Source organism: Oryctolagus cuniculus, chromosome 17 (genome assembly GCF_051225735.1).
Source record: "Oryctolagus cuniculus isolate XC-2025 breed Fujian yellow rabbit chromosome 17, ASM5122573v1, whole genome shotgun sequence".
Taxonomy (NCBI): Eukaryota; Metazoa; Chordata; class Mammalia; order Lagomorpha; family Leporidae; genus Oryctolagus; species Oryctolagus cuniculus.
Window position 1 is genome coordinate 35,932,061 of NC_142883.1, and position 19,992 is coordinate 35,952,052.

General features: G+C 55.4%; 1 protein-coding gene across 2 annotated transcripts in view; it reads right to left on the reverse strand.

Annotated features, from left to right (window-relative positions):
* Nucleotides 1-1,111: 1,111 nt before the first annotated feature.
* TBX4 (T-box transcription factor 4) overlaps nucleotides 1,112-19,992 on the reverse strand; it is a 31,315-nt gene continuing 12,434 nt past the window's right edge. The window contains exons 5-9 of one of the 2 annotated variants that reach the window (XM_002719252.6): nucleotides 18,324-18,471; nucleotides 7,863-8,015; nucleotides 6,831-6,919; nucleotides 6,484-6,719; nucleotides 1,112-3,187 (exon numbers count right to left, since the gene is read on the reverse strand). In XM_002719252.6, the coding sequence (XP_002719298.2) occupies nucleotides 2,571-3,187; nucleotides 6,484-6,719; nucleotides 6,831-6,919; nucleotides 7,863-8,015; nucleotides 18,324-18,471 (1,243 nt within the window). In that variant the 3' untranslated portion in view covers nucleotides 1,112-2,570. Of the gene's footprint in view, nucleotides 3,191-6,483; nucleotides 6,720-6,830; nucleotides 6,920-7,862; nucleotides 8,016-18,323; nucleotides 18,472-19,992 lie in introns of both variants that reach the window. The other variant, XM_008271189.5, reaches the window with a different exon arrangement.

Here is a 19,992-nt window from a genome sequence, read left to right on the forward strand (position 1 = left end):
GAGGGGCAGGAAAGTTCCACAAATCCAACGGCAGGCCCGGCTCTCGCCATGCCCAGGTGGGGAAGTCGGGGACCTCATGCTTCCCAGAAGGTGGGTAGGAAGCTGTGGGGCTCCCTCAAGGCAAAATACCCCGTAAGAAGCAGACTTTCTGTACCCGGGGCTGAGCCAACTGTGTGTCTGGAGAGAGCCGAGGGAACATAGGTCTTGCCCTCAGCCTCCTCCCTGGCTTCTAGAAGATACAGGGTACCCCAGATGTGCAGTATCCACCCGGAAAGAAAGAAAGAAACAGAGCTGGGGTGAGTTAGAGCTCTCTTCCCTGCCCCAAGCCAGGCTCCGGTGAGCATCCGGCCAACAGCTAACAGAGGAAGGAGTGTGACCTTGTGTTCCGTAGGAAGCAGTCCAGTGAAGGGCCCTGCGGAAACGGGGGACAAAGCTGACCTTTTATCCAGCAAGAAATCGCATGTTAGTCCTGCTGAGGACAGATTTAAAGGGTGCTCCTGGCCTTGCCTTCTCTTCTGGGTTCCCAGCCGACAGCAGAGATGGTGGAGGTGAGCGAGCGGCTTTGGTGAAGGAGCAAAGGGACTCTGAGGGGGGAAACCCTGCAGCGCCTCCGTACACCTGCGTTAGGGTGCCACTTGGAGTTCAGCTCCTTCCCTCTCCCTGCATCTCCTGGCCAAACCTCAGGGGACAGTGTGGAGTGAAGGCTGAGCTGCGCTCACACCTCGCACTGAGCCAGGAAGCCCCGGGCTCTGCCTCTCACCCACTTGTTGGTTCCTTTTCTGAAGCTGCCGTGCAGATCCCACCAAGAATCCCCTCCTCATGAGACCGACCTCCCCAAACAGCCGTGTTGTGTGTTGACTGCTCAAAGGCAGCAGTCTTGTCCAGGGCCTGCTGGGGCCTTGGTGGACCCTGGAATTGAGACCCCTCCCCTAAGGAGCGCCTCAGGAGCCAAGGGGCTGTCTCCACACTGACCCTAAGTGACATGCCTCTGTGCTCAGAGGCTCAGGGGGCCCCACCTTGCACCTGAGAGAAAACACAAGCAAAGGGAGAGGCAGGCCTCACTGCTGAGCCCAGAAATGACAAGTCAGGAATAAAGAGCCTGCACACACCGCACAGCTGTAAAATGGCTTTATGTTCCGATACGTAAAATAAAACGTCCGTGCTATATAACAAAACTCTTGACGATCCGTATCACCTGTCAGCTAACGTGTTTCCTAATAAAGCTTTATCTGCAGTGTATGTGTGTGTGTTTATATATAATATATAATATATACGTTTTATCTAAACCGCTCTTAGTTTTTAACATCAGACATGTAATAAAAATTTAAATAGATGTCTTTCCGAATACCCCCTCCAATGTTCATTTTTATTAAGTTTAATAGTCATCTTTAAAAAGCAAAGCTGAATTTGACATGTGGCCTGCATTTGTGAGATATATATATTTATTTATTTATTCATTTATATAATATATAAATAGGTTATTCAGCATGCAAAGAGTTGAGTGACTTCCCAAACTTCACTTAAAGCTCGCACCAGCCACACAGGCCAGTCTGCTGATGTTCAAGGCTAGAGAACAAGGCTGAGGGCCAGACGCCTCGTGGAGAAAAGCGACCTTCATTCCCTGTGCACACTGGCTGAATATTCTGGAAGAACTGAATTTTTCTCAATTCTCTCTCTCTTTCCATCTCTGGTTGGGCTTTCCTGGGAGTGGAACAGGCCCAGGAGATGCCTGACATCAGATCCAGGGTGGTCTCAGGGGGACATGGGTGTGCTTCCAAACTGCAGCCCCAGGAGGCTGCAGGCGGTGCCCGAGAGGCTGAGTATGGTACAGCAGAGGGGGTGTGTGGGTTGGGGGTGTGGGGTCGCCTGTGTGTTGAGGACCGAGGTGTGAGGGCTTTAAGACAAACCCCGAATAGTGACAAAGATGCTATTGATTTTCCCTCCTTTTGAAGGAAAAAATGAAACTTCCACCACTGTAAAATACCCATCAGGTGGGACCCTTCCTGGAAGTCAGCCTCAGCGCTCAGAGCCCCAGCAGTCAGCTTCCTGACCGCGGACTGAGACGCCTGCACCCCTCTCGGAGGCTCCGCAGGGCCTACCTCTCAGGTGGTCTCACAGGCCCTTCAGAAGCCAAAGCAGTGGGCCTCCTGCTCCCCTTGCACCTCCAGCATGTGTACAGAGCCTTCCTGGGGGAGACCTCACCACCTGGCCCTGAGCGGGCTCCAGGGGCCTCTAACTAGCTCCTCTGGACCCTCGATTCCCATCCCACCATGGGCACGTCCAGAGATGCCAGACAACAGCCCCAGGCCCTGCAGCAGAATCGTTTCTGAGATCATCCTGGTTTTCTTTGATGGCCTCAGTCGTACATCAGAAGACAGACGCTCTCCAAAATACATACATGGAAGCATGAGCACAGGTACACACGCACACACGCGTGCGCACACACACACGCATACACACACATGCACACGCGCTGTGAAATACCTTCCTGTGTTTCTCGGTTGTACAGGCCACCCACAGAGGTTACTACTGGGTTAACAAGGTCCGGGGGCTGTCACGGAGGCACGGAGTCACCCATCAGTCCAGTTCTCCACGGTCCCCATCCCTGAATGGTACTGTAGGGAGGACTCCCGGGACAGGGAGAAGCTCTGAGAGTACAGAAACTCGCTGGCAGCATTCAGGTGTGGGGAGGGGGGCTTCCGCTCACACACCGCGGGGAGGCCGCGCTCTCTGGGGAAGGAGGCGCTGGGCCCCCGCTCCCGGACCTGAGATTGGGAGAGCTGGTTGTAGACGCTGAAGTGCGCGTTTCCTGGTGGCTGGGAGCTCTGCGCGGAGATGGCGGGCAGCCGAGGCATCATGGTGGTGGCAGTGAAGTGCGTGGGGAAGGGCTGGTAGGGCACAGTCTCCATGGTCTGGACGCTGTAGCTGGTGTACGGTGAGACCGAAGTCCACATGTTACAGCTCAGTGGGGGCGGGGGCAAGTCGTCCACCCCAGACACCCCGGCGATCTCGGGCCCCGAGCCTGAGTACATGCACGCTTCTCGTGGGGTCACCTCACTGCAGTAGGAGGGGCTCAGCATCTGCTGGTCGTAAGGAGGGGGAGAACGGAAGTAGTGGTCCTCCCCCACTGAAGAGGGGGCTTCCAGATAGGATCGCTTGCAGGGCAAGTCCAGGTGGCGGGCGCTGTCTGCTGGAGGATAAAAACATACTCAGGGAGAGCCATTTCCACCCGCCCGGCACCTCCCGCACTGCCGCTGGATGCCACAGCAGGCTTCCCTCGTCACTCAGTGCCCACCCTCGCCCGTGTCGCCATGGCACGCCCACAAACGTCTTAATCAGCTACAGCTTTTAGAAGGCGGTGGCAGCCAAAAAGTGGTTGGATCCCAGACCCTAATCAAAGGCCATGGGGGACCCCAGAGCCCTGGACACCGAGTGACGTGCTGGACCAGGCTGTGATCCTTTGCCAGCCTCCTCCTGGGGTGGTGAGAGGCCCTGATGTGTGCTGGCGTTCTCAGGCCAGGCCAGCCCTGGCCAAGGAAAGTGGAGGCAACTGCCAGGCCCAACCAGGCTCTGAGGCCACATTTGTCTGAACTAGCCAGAAAATTAAGGCCACCATGTTTCTGCTTCATTCCTCAGCTCCTGTAGGCACGTTTCTGTTGTGGGTAGAAAAGGGAGTTAACCCTACTGTGGACAGAGACGGCCCATAAGATTGTTATCACGCCAGCTCCGACACCAAGACATCTACAACTTCAGGAAAGGAGCCGACGGTGAGAAAGAAGGGTCCCTCGGGCTTCTCGGGCTAAGCTGCTGCCCTGGTGTTGCTGACATGGATGTCCTGTCTGTGGGTCTTTCAGCATCTTCAGCTGCAGGAGTGGCCCACCCTCCTCTGGGGTACCGGGAGGACCCAGGCCTGAAGGCTCTGGTGGTGGCCTGCTCAACAAATCGAAGGACACTTATCCACACTTATCCTGGCCGCCCTCCTGCTGCCTCTGAGGATCATTCTGGAGGCCAGTGTGTGCACAGGGCAGGGCAGCCTGGAGGAGGGAGCTGGCTCTGCAGGCCAGTGCTCACCTCTCTCCAATGCCCCTCCTCGAGAGACATCTTCCCTGCCCTGGGGGAGCTGGATCTTCCCCCACTCACCCCTCCTCCCCATCTTCCCCCCAGAGTCTTCCTCTCTCCCTGCACTAAGCTCTTAGCCTTGGCAGGTGGCCAGTGACTCTAGGTCAGGACTAAGCAAATGTCTTCCATCAAGAGACAGCGAGGAGATGGATCAGGCTTTGGGGGCCACACCACGTCCACCACAAGTCCTCATCCTGCAGCTGGCCCCTGAAAGCAGCCGTGGACAACATGGACATAAATGAGGGTGGCTGTGTTCCAATAAAGCTTTATTTATAGAGACTAAATTTTGAACTTCAGATACTGTTCACATGTCATGAAATTTTTTTTTTTTTTTTTTTTTTTTTACAGGCAGAGTGGACAGTGAGAGAGAGAGACAGAGAGAAAGGTCTTCCTTTGCCATTGGTTCACCCTCCAATGGCACTGCGCTGATCCGAAGGCAGGAGCCAGGTGCTTCTCCTGGTCTCCCATGGGGTGCAGGGCCCAAGCACTTGGGCCATCCTCCACTGCACTCTCAGGCCATAGCAGAGAGCTGGCCTGGAAGAGGGGCAACCGGGACAGAATCCGGTGCCCCAACCAGGACTAGAACTTGCCGGCGCCGCAAGGCGGAGGATTAGCCTAGTGAGCCACGGCGCCGCCTAAGTCATGAAATCTTATGTTGACCTTTTCCCCACTGTTTGAAAACTGTGAAAAACATTGTGCACAGGCGGCACATCAGTTTAGTGCTCAGGCCCCAGTTTGCCAGCCTGCTCTCGGTCACTGAGCTCTAACAGGGCTTGTGCACGGGATACCCAGAGTTCAGCCTGGCTGGTGGCTGGGAGTGGTGCTGAGAGAACATGCTGGATCACAAGCAAAAGTCCCAGACATGGCCGGCGCCGCGGCTCACTAGGCTAATCCTCTGCCTGTGGCGCCAGCACCCCCGGTTCTAGTCCCGGTTGGGGCGCCGGATTCTGTCCCGGTTGCTCCTCTTCCAGTCCAGCTCTCTGCTGTGGCCCAGGAAGGCAGTGGCAGATGGCCCAAGTGCTTGGGCCCTGCACACGCATGCGAGACCAGGAAGAGGCGCCTGGCTCCTGGCTTCAGATCTGCACAGCGCCGGCTGTAGCGGTCATTTGGGGGATGAACCAATGGATAGGAAGACCTTTCTCTCTGTCTCTCTCTCTCTCCTCTCTCACTGTCTAACTCTGCCTGTCAAAAAAAAAAAAAAAAAAGTCCCAGACTTGTCCCCAAGAGAATGGCAGTAGCCTGGTGGGATCTTTGATGGAGTAACACTAACCATCCCCATTCCATCCACAGAGACACCGAGACCTGGTACCACAGCACAGCACTGGTGTTCCGGTTCCCAGCCCAGGGTCCCTACTACAAAGCAGCCCAGCCCCAAAAGTGCCACTACCATCTCTTGGGCCCCAGTCTGTAACCATGATGGCTCATCTCATTTCAATTCACAAACTTGCAAGAGCCTGTGCAGATCCTGGTGTGGAGACAGAGGGCTACAGGGCTGCCCCACCCTGCAATCTAAGAACCTCCATAGATGACAGCCCCAACCCGTAAGCCTGTGGACTCTGGGGCCTCAGCCTCCCCTCACCTCTAGCCCGACTAACGCTGTGTCTTCATCCTGCCCACAGAGCAGCAACTGCGAAGCCACACTTGCCAGGGCCTGGGGACACCAAGGCCACAAACTGTGAGCATTCCATACAAGATGAGAACCAGTCTTCCTGCACTGGGAAAGATGACCTTGAACCTGGCTACGGTCTCGAACCATTCAGGTTTACTCTCCCCGCCACACAAGTAATTGTGCATGTGTGTGTGTGTGTGCCCGTACGTGTGACTGGGTGTGTATGTGTATGTGTGTGGTAATGGGATATGTGTGTATGGGTGTGCATGTGTGTGTGGCAGTGGGGGTATGTGCTTGTGTAAGTGTGTGTATATGTGTGCAAGAGTGTGTGTGAGTGGGTTGTACATGTGTGGCAGTGGGGTATGTGTGTGCATGGGTGTGTGAGTTGGTGAATGTATGTGAGAATTAGCAGGGGGGAGGACTGGCACTGTGGTATAGTGAGTTAGAGCCCTGGCCTGTAGCACTGGCATCCCATGTGGGCACCAGTTCAAGTCCTGGCTGCTCTGCTTCCAATCCAGCTCTCAGCTGTGGCCTGGGGAAGCAGTGGAAGATGTCACAAGTCCTTGGGCACCTCTGCCTCTCTGTAACTTTTTCTTTCAAATAAATAATAAATAAATCTTTGGGGGAAAAAAGAGAGAGAGAACATGTGTGTGGTGGGGGGGGCAGCGTGCACGTGTATGTGTCATGGGGAGTGGCTGTGGAGAGAGCTCCCCCAGCCCCGTCATCCCTCCAAGGCTTGCAGACCAGAGAGCTACCTCGTCTCTTCAAGCAGTGATAGAAGAGGCTGGAGTCCCTCTGGGCAGGGAAGGTATTGAGAGGAAGGTCCTGTGGCTCAGCCGCAGCAAACTGCATGTGGGCCCCGTTCTCGTACTGGTAGTGCTGCAGCGCCTGGTGTGCACCGTGCAGGGGGCTGACGTCGGGCTTGGCCGCGAGCTGGGTGGAGACAAGCCTCTGCCGCATGATGCTTTTGGAAATCACGGGATACTCCTTGCTGAAGGCGGGGAGGACAGTGGGAAAGACGGACATACAGGGAGCTTTGAGGGTCCCCAAGTCCACGTGCTCAAATCCCGTCAGCCCCCCACCCTGGGCAGGGCAGCCTCACCTCTGCAGCCTGGCCACACGCAGGTCACTGTCGTCACTGCCCCGGAATCCCTTGGCAAAAGGATTGTTCTCGATTTTCAGCTGTGTGATCTGCAGGAAGAGGACACGCGGTAGAGTGGTGGCGAAGAGAGAACCGCGGGCCCCTGGCCTGCTTCCCACACCCTGGGCTCGCTCAGAACTCACGGCAGGGCCCGGAGGCCACACATAGCAGCCCTGAGCCAGCTGGGAGGCACCTGGGGTCTCCCCTGACCTTGCCATTCCACGTGGCATGTCCCTGGTTCTCTTACTCTTCTCCATTCTCCTTTTCTAGACCCTCTGATTCCTTCTCCTGCTCTCCAGCCCACAGCACCACCTGGTTCAGGCTCTCCCTGTACCTGGCTCCCTGGCCCACGGCCCTGTCCAGTGAAACCACCACATCAGGTTCACAGGGACTGTGCTCAAGGCAAACTGTACCCTGCTGCTCTCCTGAGGCCCTTCTACACCACCGCCACCCACCCGCCAGTCCTCGTGTGCATAACATGAACAGCACCCTGGGAAGGGTGGCAGGGACAAAGCCAGGGAGGCAATGAGCAGAGGGTGAGCCGTGGGGAGGGTGTGGGTGGGAACATCCCAGGCACCTATGACCGCAGCCTGGGTGCGGCCTCCACAACACTCAGTCCCCCTGCACCCACAGAGCTGACAGGGGCCCAGGGCTACTCTCCCACTTCTCTCCCTCTCTCTGCAGGCCCAGAAACATGCCTGCAGATGCACTGGGACAAGACTATACAACAAGAGGCCCTAACCCAAACCACAAGGCAGGCTCCGTGCTCCCAGCTTCTGCGCCTGCCAACTCTGCCCAATCCCTAAATACAGAGGCCACCATTACTCTGCTCCAGAGGCGTGTGTCTGATCCTCTGTCCTATTCCACACTCAATGTGCTCATGGCTCTGAGGGACACTGCCAGTTTTGGAGGTCCCTGGCCCAGCCTCACTGTATCTTCTCTGTCGTGGGAGCAGCAATGCCCGGGGTGTTGGTGGTAGGGTCTGGGGGGTACCTTGTGATTCTGATAGGAGGTCACAGAGATGAAGGAGGTCTCCGGGAACACATGTGTGCAGAAGGCTGTGTTTTTGGAGCCAAAGGCATTGTTCTCATCAGCCTTAACGATGTGGAGCCGCGGCTGGTACTTGTGCATGGAGTTGAGGATGATCTGCAAGAGAAGGGTCTCATTGTGAGCTCCAGGTCCCCACTCTCTGCTCCTGGACCCTGTTTAGCAGCCCTGGGCTGGCTTTCATACTCCCAAAAGCCCCAGCTTCAGGCCTGACTACCGGGACAGAGCCCAGAAAATTCAAAAGCTCCCAAGCAGAGAAGCAGGCCCCTGAGCCCTGACTCAGCCCGTCTGCTCTGAGGGCTCAGCTGCCTCCTCTCTCCTCTCACAGTGCGTGAAGGGCAGGGGGGTGGGGAGAAGTGGGGAAAGGGGCTCACTCTGTCTTCCAGGCGGCCCCCATTCACTCCCGCCTGTCTTAACATTAGAGGCCCGCTGGGCTACGGGCACTCAGAGGGCCAAAGGCAGCTCCCAGCCTGGATAGAAGCATGCTATGGACTAGAGCCCTAGATGACATGCACAATTCCTAAAATAATGGCAGAGGCGGCCAGGGGCCCCTTGTGGACACCAGGGGCTAGTGAGGACAGGTGGCCCAGCCGGACAAGGCTCAGCCAAGAGCTCCAGAGGCTGGGCCGTGAGCCCCGGGAGCAACACGCGGCAGTTGCTGCTCCGAACCTGCTTCATCTGGCCGTGCCCCATGGTAGCTGCGGCATCGCGTGCCATTAAAATGTATTTTTTATCGTTGACATTTGCCAGACGTCCTCCCACTGGAGGCAGGACCAGGAATTTGGGGCATTTTATCAGCTCGGCTGCCTTTGTTAACCCTTTGGTTTCTGTCTGGGCCGGCCTATGGTGGCCTCAGGTCCCACTCCCCCCAAGCTCCTTTCTCTCTGCCTGGGAGTGCCCCTTCCTAGGGATGGCCCTGCTGGCTCCCACCCTTGGGTTCCTGGGACCGGCCTGGTGCTGAAGCTGGATGAAAGATTTAACCCTTTAGTGACTGGCATGCCAAAAAAGAGGACAGAGTCAGGCTCTTCCAAGGCAAGCCTGGACTAAAGTCTAGGGCTAGAGAGGCTCTGCTCCCTTTACATCTCTGGGGCACAGGGACAGCCCAGAGAGCACACACTCAGCTGACAAAGGAGCTGGGCTCTGGGCTGCCCTGGACTCCTGACTTTGGTTAGGTGGTCCACCCAGCACCAACCAGCATTTCTGCCTCCTGCTCTGGCCACTCCCTCCTTTCTGTTTTTTGTGTTTTTTGTTTGTTTGTTTGTTTTTTGTTTTGTTTTTGTTTTGTTTTGTTTTTTGACAGGAAGAGTTTAGACAGTAAGAGAGAGACAGAGACAGAGAGAAAGGTCTTCCTTCTGTTGGTTCACTCCCCAAATGGCCGCTACACCAGCCTGAAACCAGGAGCCAGATGCTTCCTCCTGGTCTCCCACGTGGGTGCAGGGCCCAAGCACTTGGGCCATCCTCCACTGCCTTCCCAGGCAAACAGCAGAGAGCTGGACTGGAAGAGGAGCAACCAGGACAGAATCCGGCGCCCCAACCGGAACTAGAACCGGTGCCGCAGGCAGAGGATTAGCCAAGTGAGCCGCGGTGCCGGCCATTCCCTCCTCTTTCAATGGCAAACCTCTGGACCCTTCTAGAACAAGTAAAGAGCTTCCCCAAACCCCAAACCAGGTCCCACAACCGGGGACCCCCCACCCACTTGAAGGCCTGCCAGGCCAGAAAGTCCGAGTGAGCTTGACGGGGCCTTGGAGTATGCGCGAACCCGTCCAGCAGCTGAGAGCTCTCCTGCAGGCACAGGGGCTGGGTCTTGGGAAATACCTCCCAGTCCCTGTAGATCTCTGTCACCCGCACTGCTCATGAGGTGCAAACGCCCACCCAGGGTCCACCCAGGACCCTGAGCTCCCTTAAAACCCAGGAGGTGGCCAGACATCTCTGGGAATGCCCAGAGCTCCCTCGGCTCCCATCATCCTCCTTCCCTGTCGTCTGCCATGTGGGAAGCCCTGCACTCCTGGGCTGGCGCCCAGCTCCAGGACCGTCTGAAGCCCTGGAACTTCCCTCTGCGCACTCCACTTGGCTGCCACGGCCTCCGCCGGGCTTCCTGTTCCTTGTTCCTTGGTGAAACTATAAACTCCTCAAGGGGAAGGGCCGAATCCCTGACTCCTTTCGTGCCTCCAGGCTCCTCTGCCCTGACACAGGTCCTGGCGAGGGCCGGGCAGGCCGACAGCTGTGGGCAGATTTGGACCAGGACCGCAGGCTCAGCAGGGGCTTCCACAAGCCCCCTTGCCCCTGGGCCTCACTTTACTCACCAGAGACAACATCGATTGTCTCTAAGGCATTTGTCATGTCGGAAGTGGTGCTCAGACACAGCACAGACTATCCCGCTGTGAGTGGGCAGGACCAGCCCCTGGTTGCTTTGGCTCTCCCAGGAACCCATGCAAAGGGAGAGAGAAGACAGCAAGGCTGACAGAACCTAAAACAGATGCTACAGGCACCCAGCCCCCAGTGAGGCCATGCAGGGCCCTCAGGACCACCGGCAGCAACCTCACTGCTCCTGTGACACAGGGCGGTTCACGAGTGGTCCCAGGGCAGCCAAAGCCCTGGCATGACCCTCAACTCCCCCTCTCCATGGCCATGCCCGTGGTCCACTCCACGACCACATCCTGTGAATGTGCCTCCCCCTGCCCTCCGTGCAGCCCTGGTTCAGACCCGGGTCCCTGGCTGCACTGCTGGATCAGCCTCCTCCCTGCCCCCTCCCACTTCCTCTCCATCTTCACCTGCTGTACCGCCTATCAAGCTGTTCCCCTGCTTCCCCGGGGTATCCGGGAGAACAAAGCCCTTTGTATTTGTTCCTCAGGCTCCCAGGCCCGCTCCTTGTCACAACCGGGCCTGGAGATTTCAGGGTTCAGTAAATGCTTTCTATTGATGAAGGTCCCTGTTAGCCCCTTGCAATCAAGGTCAAGCTCCTTAGCCATCAGACAAAGTCCCCAGTGACTGGGGTAGAAACTCTGCTGACAGGGCAGCCTGGGAAGGCCGAAACTGCCTGCCCTCCTCCTAGGCAGGCACCACCAGAGGAGTGCGAGGACAGCCACAGAGACGTCACGAAGGCTCCAAAAGCCTCGGCGGACCTCTGCTCACCGGCTGCACGTGAGCAAGCGCCTCCCCTCCAGCACTGGGGTCCCTGTCTATAAAGTGAGGCCTTCAACTAAGTGGTCCCAGATCATGGACTCTGACAGCCAGGAACTCGGACAGGTGTCTAGGAGAAAGCCCCCTCCACTGAACCAAGGCAAATGTAAACGTGAGCCTCAGTCCCATCCCGCTGGGAGAACGGGAAACCAACTGGGTGACTCATGCACCTGGCTCTGCTTGCAAGTTCTGCAGGCGCCACACTGAGAGGTTTTGCCAGAGTCTCACATTTATGTGCGCTGCCGAGGATGCTGGGCCAAATGGGCCAGCCACGTCAACAGCCCCACTACGACTGGTCCCGTCATCATCATTGTTTCACAGAAATGGGATTCATTATGTTCTGGCCCCAGCTCCGAAGCCTGGTCTATTTTAACAATCGCAGTAGAGCCAGACATCCATCTCCTCGAGAGAGCACCACAGCGTGCTTAGCCACTAAGGCCCAGATTTCTCTCCGTTAGAATCACAGGACATCAAGACGTGGGAGGGTAGTCCTCACGTATCACTCCGGTCCAGCTGAGGAGCCAAAGGCCTGTGGTGGGCATGGGACTCACTCAAGGACACCCAGCTGGCTGGAGACAGAGCACTGGGCAGAACCCACAAGGTTCTCAACAACTTGTGGAAGGATTCGAGGTGTCGGCTAAGCAATGTGAGGGATGTGGGTCCAGCAGGCATGGCCTATCTGGGTGCGAGTGTTCATTTTGTCACATATGAACATCAGTTTACCTGCACCATTATTTTACTCTCTAAGTCTCCCTTCCCCTCCCCAGCCCTGCAAATAGATTAGGGTAGGGAGAGGAGCCGCAGCTCAAAAATAAAGGAAGAAAAGAAAACCAAGACCTGGAGAATTAAGTGACTTCCCAACAAAGAGCCAAATCAGAACTGGAACAGGAAGCCCTCTAGCCCATTCAAAAGGCCTCAGCCGCACAGGGTCTTGGGCCGTGTCACGGCCAGGACAGCAGTCCTGGGGTCATACCTAGGGCCCAGAACCTTCCCGCCTATTCTCAGAGCAGCAGCAATAATAGCCAATGTCCACCCAGCATGTGCTGTGTGCCCTTTGCTAGGCATTTTACATGCATCGCATAACTGATCTTTACAACAACCTCATAAAGCAGGCATCATTACTAGGGGAGTAGGGGTTGGGGAGTGAAAACATTTGCCCAGTACCAGGCAGCTGAACAGAGGCAGGACCAGAATGGTAGGGATTTCCAAGGCTGAGCTCTTACCTCCACCTGGTGGGGGGACAGCAGAGCTTAGTCTGGAGTTCTGTGGGCCCCCGTCACTCCCAAAGGCTTGGTACATTGACCGCAGCAAATGTGGGAGCAAACGAGGTTACGCAGGGGACAAACAGCTCTGGATCCCTACCCCCTGGCAAGTTAATAGCATGAACTTGGAGGGAAACCAGTACCTTCTCTGTCCACATGCCACCCTGCCACCCACAGGCTCACTCACCCAGCACCCGCTGGTTCTCCAGAGACGGTGCTGGGCACTGGGACACAGCAGTGGTGAAAACCTCGCGATGTTCTGCCTAGTGCAGACAGCGCACGGGAATCCGGAAATGGAGACACAAGCAAGGTGCTAGGAAGGAAACTCCAACACACTTGGAAGGACAGACTTCAGCTGAGATAAAGGCGTTCCTATGCACTCCCCCGAAGTCAGATGGCAATTTAAAGCAATTACAATAAAAAAAAAAAAGTACGCGGAGTTTCTTTTTTCACCACTACAAGCTGATTCTAAAGTTCATATGAAAAATAGACAAGACAAGCCAAGAAAACTGAGAGGAGTGAGAGGGCGGAGCCCTGCCAAGCACTGAAACCCTTTCAAAGTCTCAACAGCTACGGCACTGGCACACGAAGAGACACCAGCACCTGGGGGACTGGGCGTACAGAAGTCAGGGACCCCAGAGTGGGGAGGAGAGAGGACTATGCAATGCCTGTGCTGTACAATGAGCCCGCTCTCCAGAAACAAAGAATAAAGAAAAGAAAAGAAAGTTGGATTCACACCTCGTATCAAATGCCAGAATAAAATTCAAAAGGATCAGTGGTTTAAATGTAAAAATAAATCCATAAAAAACTAGAAGAAAATCCCCTTGTAAGTGAGGAGTGGAAAACAGGCTCCCAATTACTCAAAACCCAGAATCCTTAAGGAACAGACCAATCCAATCACAAATTTTACATGAGAATACAAAACCAAATGACAGATGACAAAGTCAGGAAATGCCTGTAGCTCTCATCATGGGCGGGAGCTGATTCCTCCTGATTTATAAAAGCTCCTACAAGCTGATGAGAGCAAACATGTAAGAGAAAATGAGCAACGGACAAGAACAGCAGCTCACAGAAGAGGCAACGCTTAGCCTCACTCACCATAAAGGAAATGAAAACTGAAACTGAGATCCACTTTTCACTCATCAAAATGGCAGAAACCCTAAGTTTGCTCTCCCGTGTTATTGCTTAGGCCACAGCAACAGTGGCAGTGCACAGTGGTGTGACTCCTCAGGGGCAATGACGGTGTCTTCAAAATTACAAACCCCTCTGAACAGGCAACTTAGCACACAGACATACACATCAATGCACACTGACAAGGGGAAAAACGAGAACACCTCATTCCTTCAATCAGGCTGGCTATAGAGTTGATGGAACAAACACGTGGTACAATTGCACAAAGCTAGAAAACAAAACAGAAAAAAAGAAAGAAGGATGTTTTCTATGAGTGGAAGGATAGCCTAGTTAGATTAAGCTTACAAAGCAAGGAGCGAAAAGTGTTGATACAGTAGCTGCCTTTTGTGTACAGATGAGGGGTCTGAGATTATGGACTATGCCTATATGTGCAGAAGGAAATGCTGGAAAGAAGTTAATTGGAGTAGAGCACAAGTGCAGTGTAGACAGTTTTATTTATTCAGTGATTTGTTTTGAAACCACGTAAGTATATTTCCTATTCAAAAACAAATTTTTAAAAATGCAAGTAAGTGTGAAATCATTACTTTGGTAAGTGCAAGGGTGAAAAGGTGCCTAAGGCTTTGTGTGTACAGAATGGGGACCTGAACTTTCTCCCTGAAGAAGCTGCATTTGAACTTGGATCCTAAGGCTCAAGTAGTATGCAAGTAAGCAAACAGGGTGGGAAGATCAACCCAGGCTGACAGGGAAGCACGGCAGGTGGCAGGCGGGCAGTATGTGTGGAACTGTGGCCAGAGGAGGAGGGGGAACTCGGAGGGCACTGGGCACAAGCTGGAGGCAGGGCACACCCCTGGGCTGCGCCAACTCAGCCTGTCCAATAGTTCTACCTACTATGTCAAAAATCCTATGCAGGCCCCCCTCCCCAACAATCTGGCATTCCTGCTAGTGAAGACGGCCATCTCTCCAATACACACACACAGTCACACATGCATGAACACACTCACGCATGCTCACACAGATGCACACAAACACAGCCCACTACGGCCAGGGCCTTCTTTCCTCCCGATCAAGGGTAAAGGAGGCTCACAGGCCAGCCACCTCTGTGTCCTGCCACAGGAGACACGCCCACCCCTCACTTGCACTGCTGGACTCTTATCCTGAAGAGGAGGAGAGGCAGAAGGGGAAAGCTGGGGGCAGGAGGAGTGGCAAGGAGGAGGCGGGATGGGCAGGCCACTGCTGCAGGCAGCAGGACCACGGAGGGGAGCTGGCTGCCAGGTCCATGGAGGCAATACCACCCTACCCTTGTTCCATGACCCTTTCTGCCCAGGCTGCCTGTGTAGCCTTTGGCCTTTGGCTCACTCCTGGAACCTGGTGGTCATTCCTGAGCCTGCCCTGCTGACCCGACCCTCCTGGTCTCGTCAGAAGCCAGTCCTGTCTGTTAGGAGCATCAACCGGGCTCAAGCCCTCACCTGAGTCATGCACCCTTCTCCTGGGTCTCAGACAGTCAAGAAAAGCAGTGTGTGTGTGGGGCGGGGGGAGGACACAGGGTGCTTGGAAGATAAGGCAACTACCCAAGCACATATTTTCCCCACGTGGCTGCTCTGCACCCCCCGTAACTGGGCCTTTCTTCTCCTTGGGCCCTTATGCACAGATAGACACACGGCCTGTCAGTCACCCTGCTCACCCCTGGGATGAGGAAATGGGGCAGCTGAACTTGAGGATCTCTAAGATAGAAGGATCCCAAGCTGGTATCATAGAACTGACTCTGGACTCCTCCACGACAGTGGCAGTGCCAGCTCACCGTGGATTGGGCCCCTTCACTAAGGAGAGACCCTAGCCCTTTGGACAGTGGAGTTGGGGGAAGGCTGTCAAAGAGAGGCTACTGCTAAAACTCCTGGGACACTATGAGGATGCCAGGGGAATGGCCAAAGTCCATTTGGCTGGAGAAGGTCCCTTGAGGCCTGGAAGCTTTTGGGGAAAACTGAAAATGCAGTGGTGACTTGTGCAGAATGAAGAGCTTGTTTGAGAGAAGTTCACAGTGCAGGATGGCTCTGTCCCAGCTCCTGTACAGAAAGAAGCCAAGAGGAGGCAGCTTCTTCACCTCCAGTAGGGCTCCCGGATCCCCCCGGCACAGGCCGGGGAGTGGAAAGGCAGCGTCTGCTGGGCTGCTTCACCCTGACCCGCCCTGGCAGAGAGCTCCTCCTCCATTGCCCATGTGCATGGCCAAAGGCTGCTCCCAACAGCTGAGGAGGGGACAGCTAGCACCCTGTGTATGGAAAGACAGGTAGGGGAGCCCAAACGGCAGGGGACCAGGAAGCAGGAAGCATGGGTCCATGCACTGGCTCCTTTCCTCCCAGCTCCTGAGACAATCTCCTCGGCTCCCTGAGCCCTGTCACCTCCACAGGGGGTGCTGGAGCCAAAGGACAACAGGTGCCGCACAAGGGTGAGGACAGAGGGAGAAGCAGTCCAAGGCTCTGCATCCCACGCCTCCCGGCAGAAAGCTGAGTTCACAGAGGTCGGTATCTGTTCTGCTGTGGACAGATAAGCCCCAGGCAGGGATCACAGGTGTGTGCATGTGCACTCCAGCCTCAAGAGCCCATCCGCAGGGGCCAGCGCTGTGGAGTAGCAGGTAAAGCCTCCACCTGTGACACTGGCATCCCATATGGGTGCCTGTTCGAGTCCCAGCTGCTGAACTTCCAATCCAGCTCCATGTTAATGGCCTGGGAAAAGCAGAGGAAGATGTCCCAAGTGTTAGGCCCCTGCACCCATGTGGGAGACCCAGACGAAGTCCCTGGCCCCTGGTTTTGGCTTGGCCCAATGTTGACCACTGTGACCACCTGGGAAGAGCACAAGTGGGTGGAAGACCCCTGTCTCTACCTCTCTCTTCCTTTAACTCTTTCAAAATAAATAAAATTTTTTTCTAAAATATTTATTTATTTATTTGAAAGAGAGAGAGGAGGAGAGGCAGAGAGGGAGAGAGGGAGGTCTTCCATCCATTGGTTCACTCCCCAAATGGCCACAATGGCCAGAGCTGTGCCAATCCGAAGCCAGGAACTAGGAGCTTCTTCTGGGTCTCCCACATGGGTGCAGGGGCCCAAGGACTTGGGCCATCTCCTACTGCTTTCCCAGGCCATAGCAGAGAGCTGGATCGGAAGTGGAGCAGCCAGGACTCGAACCGGCACCCATATGGGATGCTGGCACTGCAGGCTGCAGGTTTACTCTGTACACCACAGTGCCAGCCCCATAAAATTTTTTTAAAAAGAGCTTAACAGAGGCCCAAACTTAACACTACCCACAGTGTTGTCACAAGCCCCTTGGAGACTCAGGTAGAATCACCACACAGGTTAGCCAGGCTGGAAAGACCTGGCACCAGGCTTTGAAGGCCAGATTTCTCTCTGACGTCCTAATGAAGGCCCAGCTCTCCAACCCTCCCCTCCCCTCCTGTCCCCTGCAGGAGTCAGGGAGGGGCACTCCTAAAGCCAGGAGCAATGATAGCAGGTAGGTGCACCCAAAGTCCCCTCCAGAGCTTTGATCCCAAGGGACTTCTGCACCAAACGCTCAGCTCCTGCCAGGGGTCTGGATGTGTGCAGCTGCGGGAGAGACAAGGTTCTGGCCTTCTACCATGGAGGCCATCCCTAGAACTGCAAGACTGGAGCTACAACCCAGCCACGAAGAGGAGGGAGAATACGAGTTGAGTGGGAGCAAAGTCATGGCCAGGATAGTGTCCAGGAGGCCCCTCTGCCGCTCAACACAAAGCCTCTGCTGCTCTGGGAGGCAGAGCCCTGGCTGAGCCTTTCCACTGGACATCCGCCTGCCCTGCCTGCATGGGAAATCCAGCAGAGGGAAGTCAGAAGCTACACATGTTCATTCAGCATTCTCCCAACTTAGCAGCAAATGGAACACACTCTGAGAAATTAAAGCCAGGAGGGGTCTGCCAGCTGCACATCCATCAATCAGAAATGAAGCCTTGCTGACATTCTCCATGAGGGTCATTCCTGGAACCCTACTTTGCACATAGCTCCCCAGAAGCAGAACCAAGGCATCAAGGGTGACAAACCTACACACCCCAACCCCACCGCCCACACCCCGAGCATTGCATGCACAGCTCAGGGGGCTGCACCTGCCAGCTTCTGCCCACCCCACCCACCCCACCTGTCCTGCACTTCCAGAGCAGCCACTGTAAGTCTAAGGAGGGAGGGCCTACGCTCTGGCAGATAATACCAGAGGGTCCCAGGTTTCTGTTTGCCACACACTTGAGCTAAAAATTTCCACCAAAAAAAGCTCCTTTTTGGTGGCCAGCGAGGGCGAGATGGGGAAAGAGCGAGCCTGGGAAGCCTGGACGGGGCATCAGACACAGCACCCCTGGTCTTCAGAATCTGCTTGAGGGGAGCCATGTCCCAGGCAAAGCCAGGGGGAGCTGACACGGGGGCTGGGCCTTGTCATCTGGAGGGCAAGCAGGCTGCACACCAGGGAGCGGCTTCGGAACGCATCCATGCTCTTTCTCATGAGGTTCACCTGTCTCGTGTGCTCCAGCAAGGCCAGATTTGGGGAAACTGAGGCTGAGAGGCTTGGCCCATCACAGTCATCACCAAGGTCACCGTTCTTTCAGAGCCTCCTGTGGGCGTGAGGTCCTCCCAGCCTGTCCTCTCATTCAGACCTAACAGCCACGAGAGGTAGCTGGGGCCATCTCCACTTTCCAGACCAGGAAACCTCAGCTCACAAGGCAAAGAAACCGCCCCACAGTGGGGCAGATGCTGGATCCTGTCCCCCACCCCCACCTGCCCCTCCCCAACACTGCTCCACCCCCACCCCAAGGCCAGCTGGGTCCCATGCTTACATGGCCAAAGGGGTCCAGGTGGTTGTTTGTCAGCTTCAGCTTCTGGAAAGAGACCAGTTGCCGCATCCAGTGGGCCCCCGTGGCAGGAGAATCCGGGTGCACATACAGCCTGCCCGGCATGGCCGGTTCTGCCTTCCCCGCCACCATCCTGCCAACAGAGCAGACATGGTGGTAGCAGTGGATCACCCTGGGGTCTGTGAAGCCCAGATACCCTGTCCCTCGGAGAGCACCCCCCCCCCGGGTGACCAGGCAGGAGAGCAGCCGCGGGTCCCACCTGCAGTCACTGTGGGACCCTGGGGGTGGGGGCGGTGGTGAGGCACAGGGAACAGAGAGCTGAGGAAGAGACATGGCTACAGACCTCTTGTATTTTACGGTAGTAGAAAAGGAAGAGAAGAGCACCAGGAAATGCAACCATTTGTAAGAACAGGGGCTAATCACAAAGGTGCCTGGGGGAGATCCAGGCACTCCTGCATATACACTTATAAACTGTAAATGTTACAAGTTACATTCTTCAGAGGGAGCTTCTTAGAGGCCATAGACAACTTTCTAATTGTTTGCCCCAAAAACAATGCTAGGAAATTAATCGGTAGCTTTCCCTCGGCCAGAGCCTGCTCTGAGTTCTAATCTAGTCCAGAGACAGAAGAAACAGACACACAGTCCTTGCCAGGACCTGGTCCCCAGATCCTGCCTCGGCAGCTCCACCTCTGCCAGCTCCACTACCCACCCACCCTGGCTGGCACGCCCTCTGCAAATGTTCTTTTTTTGTTTTAATCTTTTCTTAGAATTTTATTTATTTTCCTTTTGTTTGGAAAGCAGAGGGACAGACACAGAGAGATCTTCCATCTGTGTGTTTACTCTCCAAATATCCCAAACAGCCAGGGCTGGGTCAGGACAACGCAAAGAGCCTGGAACTCCATCCGGGTCTCCCAAGAGAGTGGCAGAGACCCAAGTACTTGAGCCATCAGCAGCTCCCTCTCAGGGTGCACATTAGCAGGGAGCTGGAATTGGAAGTGGAGTAAGGGGGACTTAAACCACTCCAATATGGGATGCAGGCGTTCGAGTGCAGATTAACTGCTGTGCCAAGTGCCTGCCCCAGAAAGCATTGTTCTCAGTCCTGGGGGCAGACAGAGAGGGTGTGAATGAGTTGGCCTCATGAAAAGGGCAGCCTAGCATTTATTTGTGCCCCCCCCCCAATTGGATTTGCTCCAATTGGATTTGCTTATCTCCCCAACCCCTTGCCAAAGGGTCCCGTCACTCAGCCCCAGACAGCAGCTCCCTCAGTCTTTGTGATGGACACACAACCTAAGGCGGAGGGGCTCTGCAGCCAGAGGATGTGGGTGGAAACCAGAGACGGCCAGGTGATACTGCTAACTAGCAAAGTTCCCCAAAGAAACAGCCCCTGCCCCATCCCCAGTGAAGAACTGACACAGTGTGAATCTGCCCAGTGCTGGCATTCTTTCATCACCGACAGCATGGTCACCAAGTCCTGACTGTCCATGGCTGTGGGGGAGTCCAGACCCTTGAAATCCAGTGGACACCCGAACACCTTGGCTGCTTCCCGGCTCCAGCCCCACCTGCAGCAGCTGTGCAGGCACTGCCTGCCCTGCTCGGCCCTCAGAGTTCCAGTTCCTGGCAGGGATCCTGGGCTGGGCCCCTGTGCCGCACACCA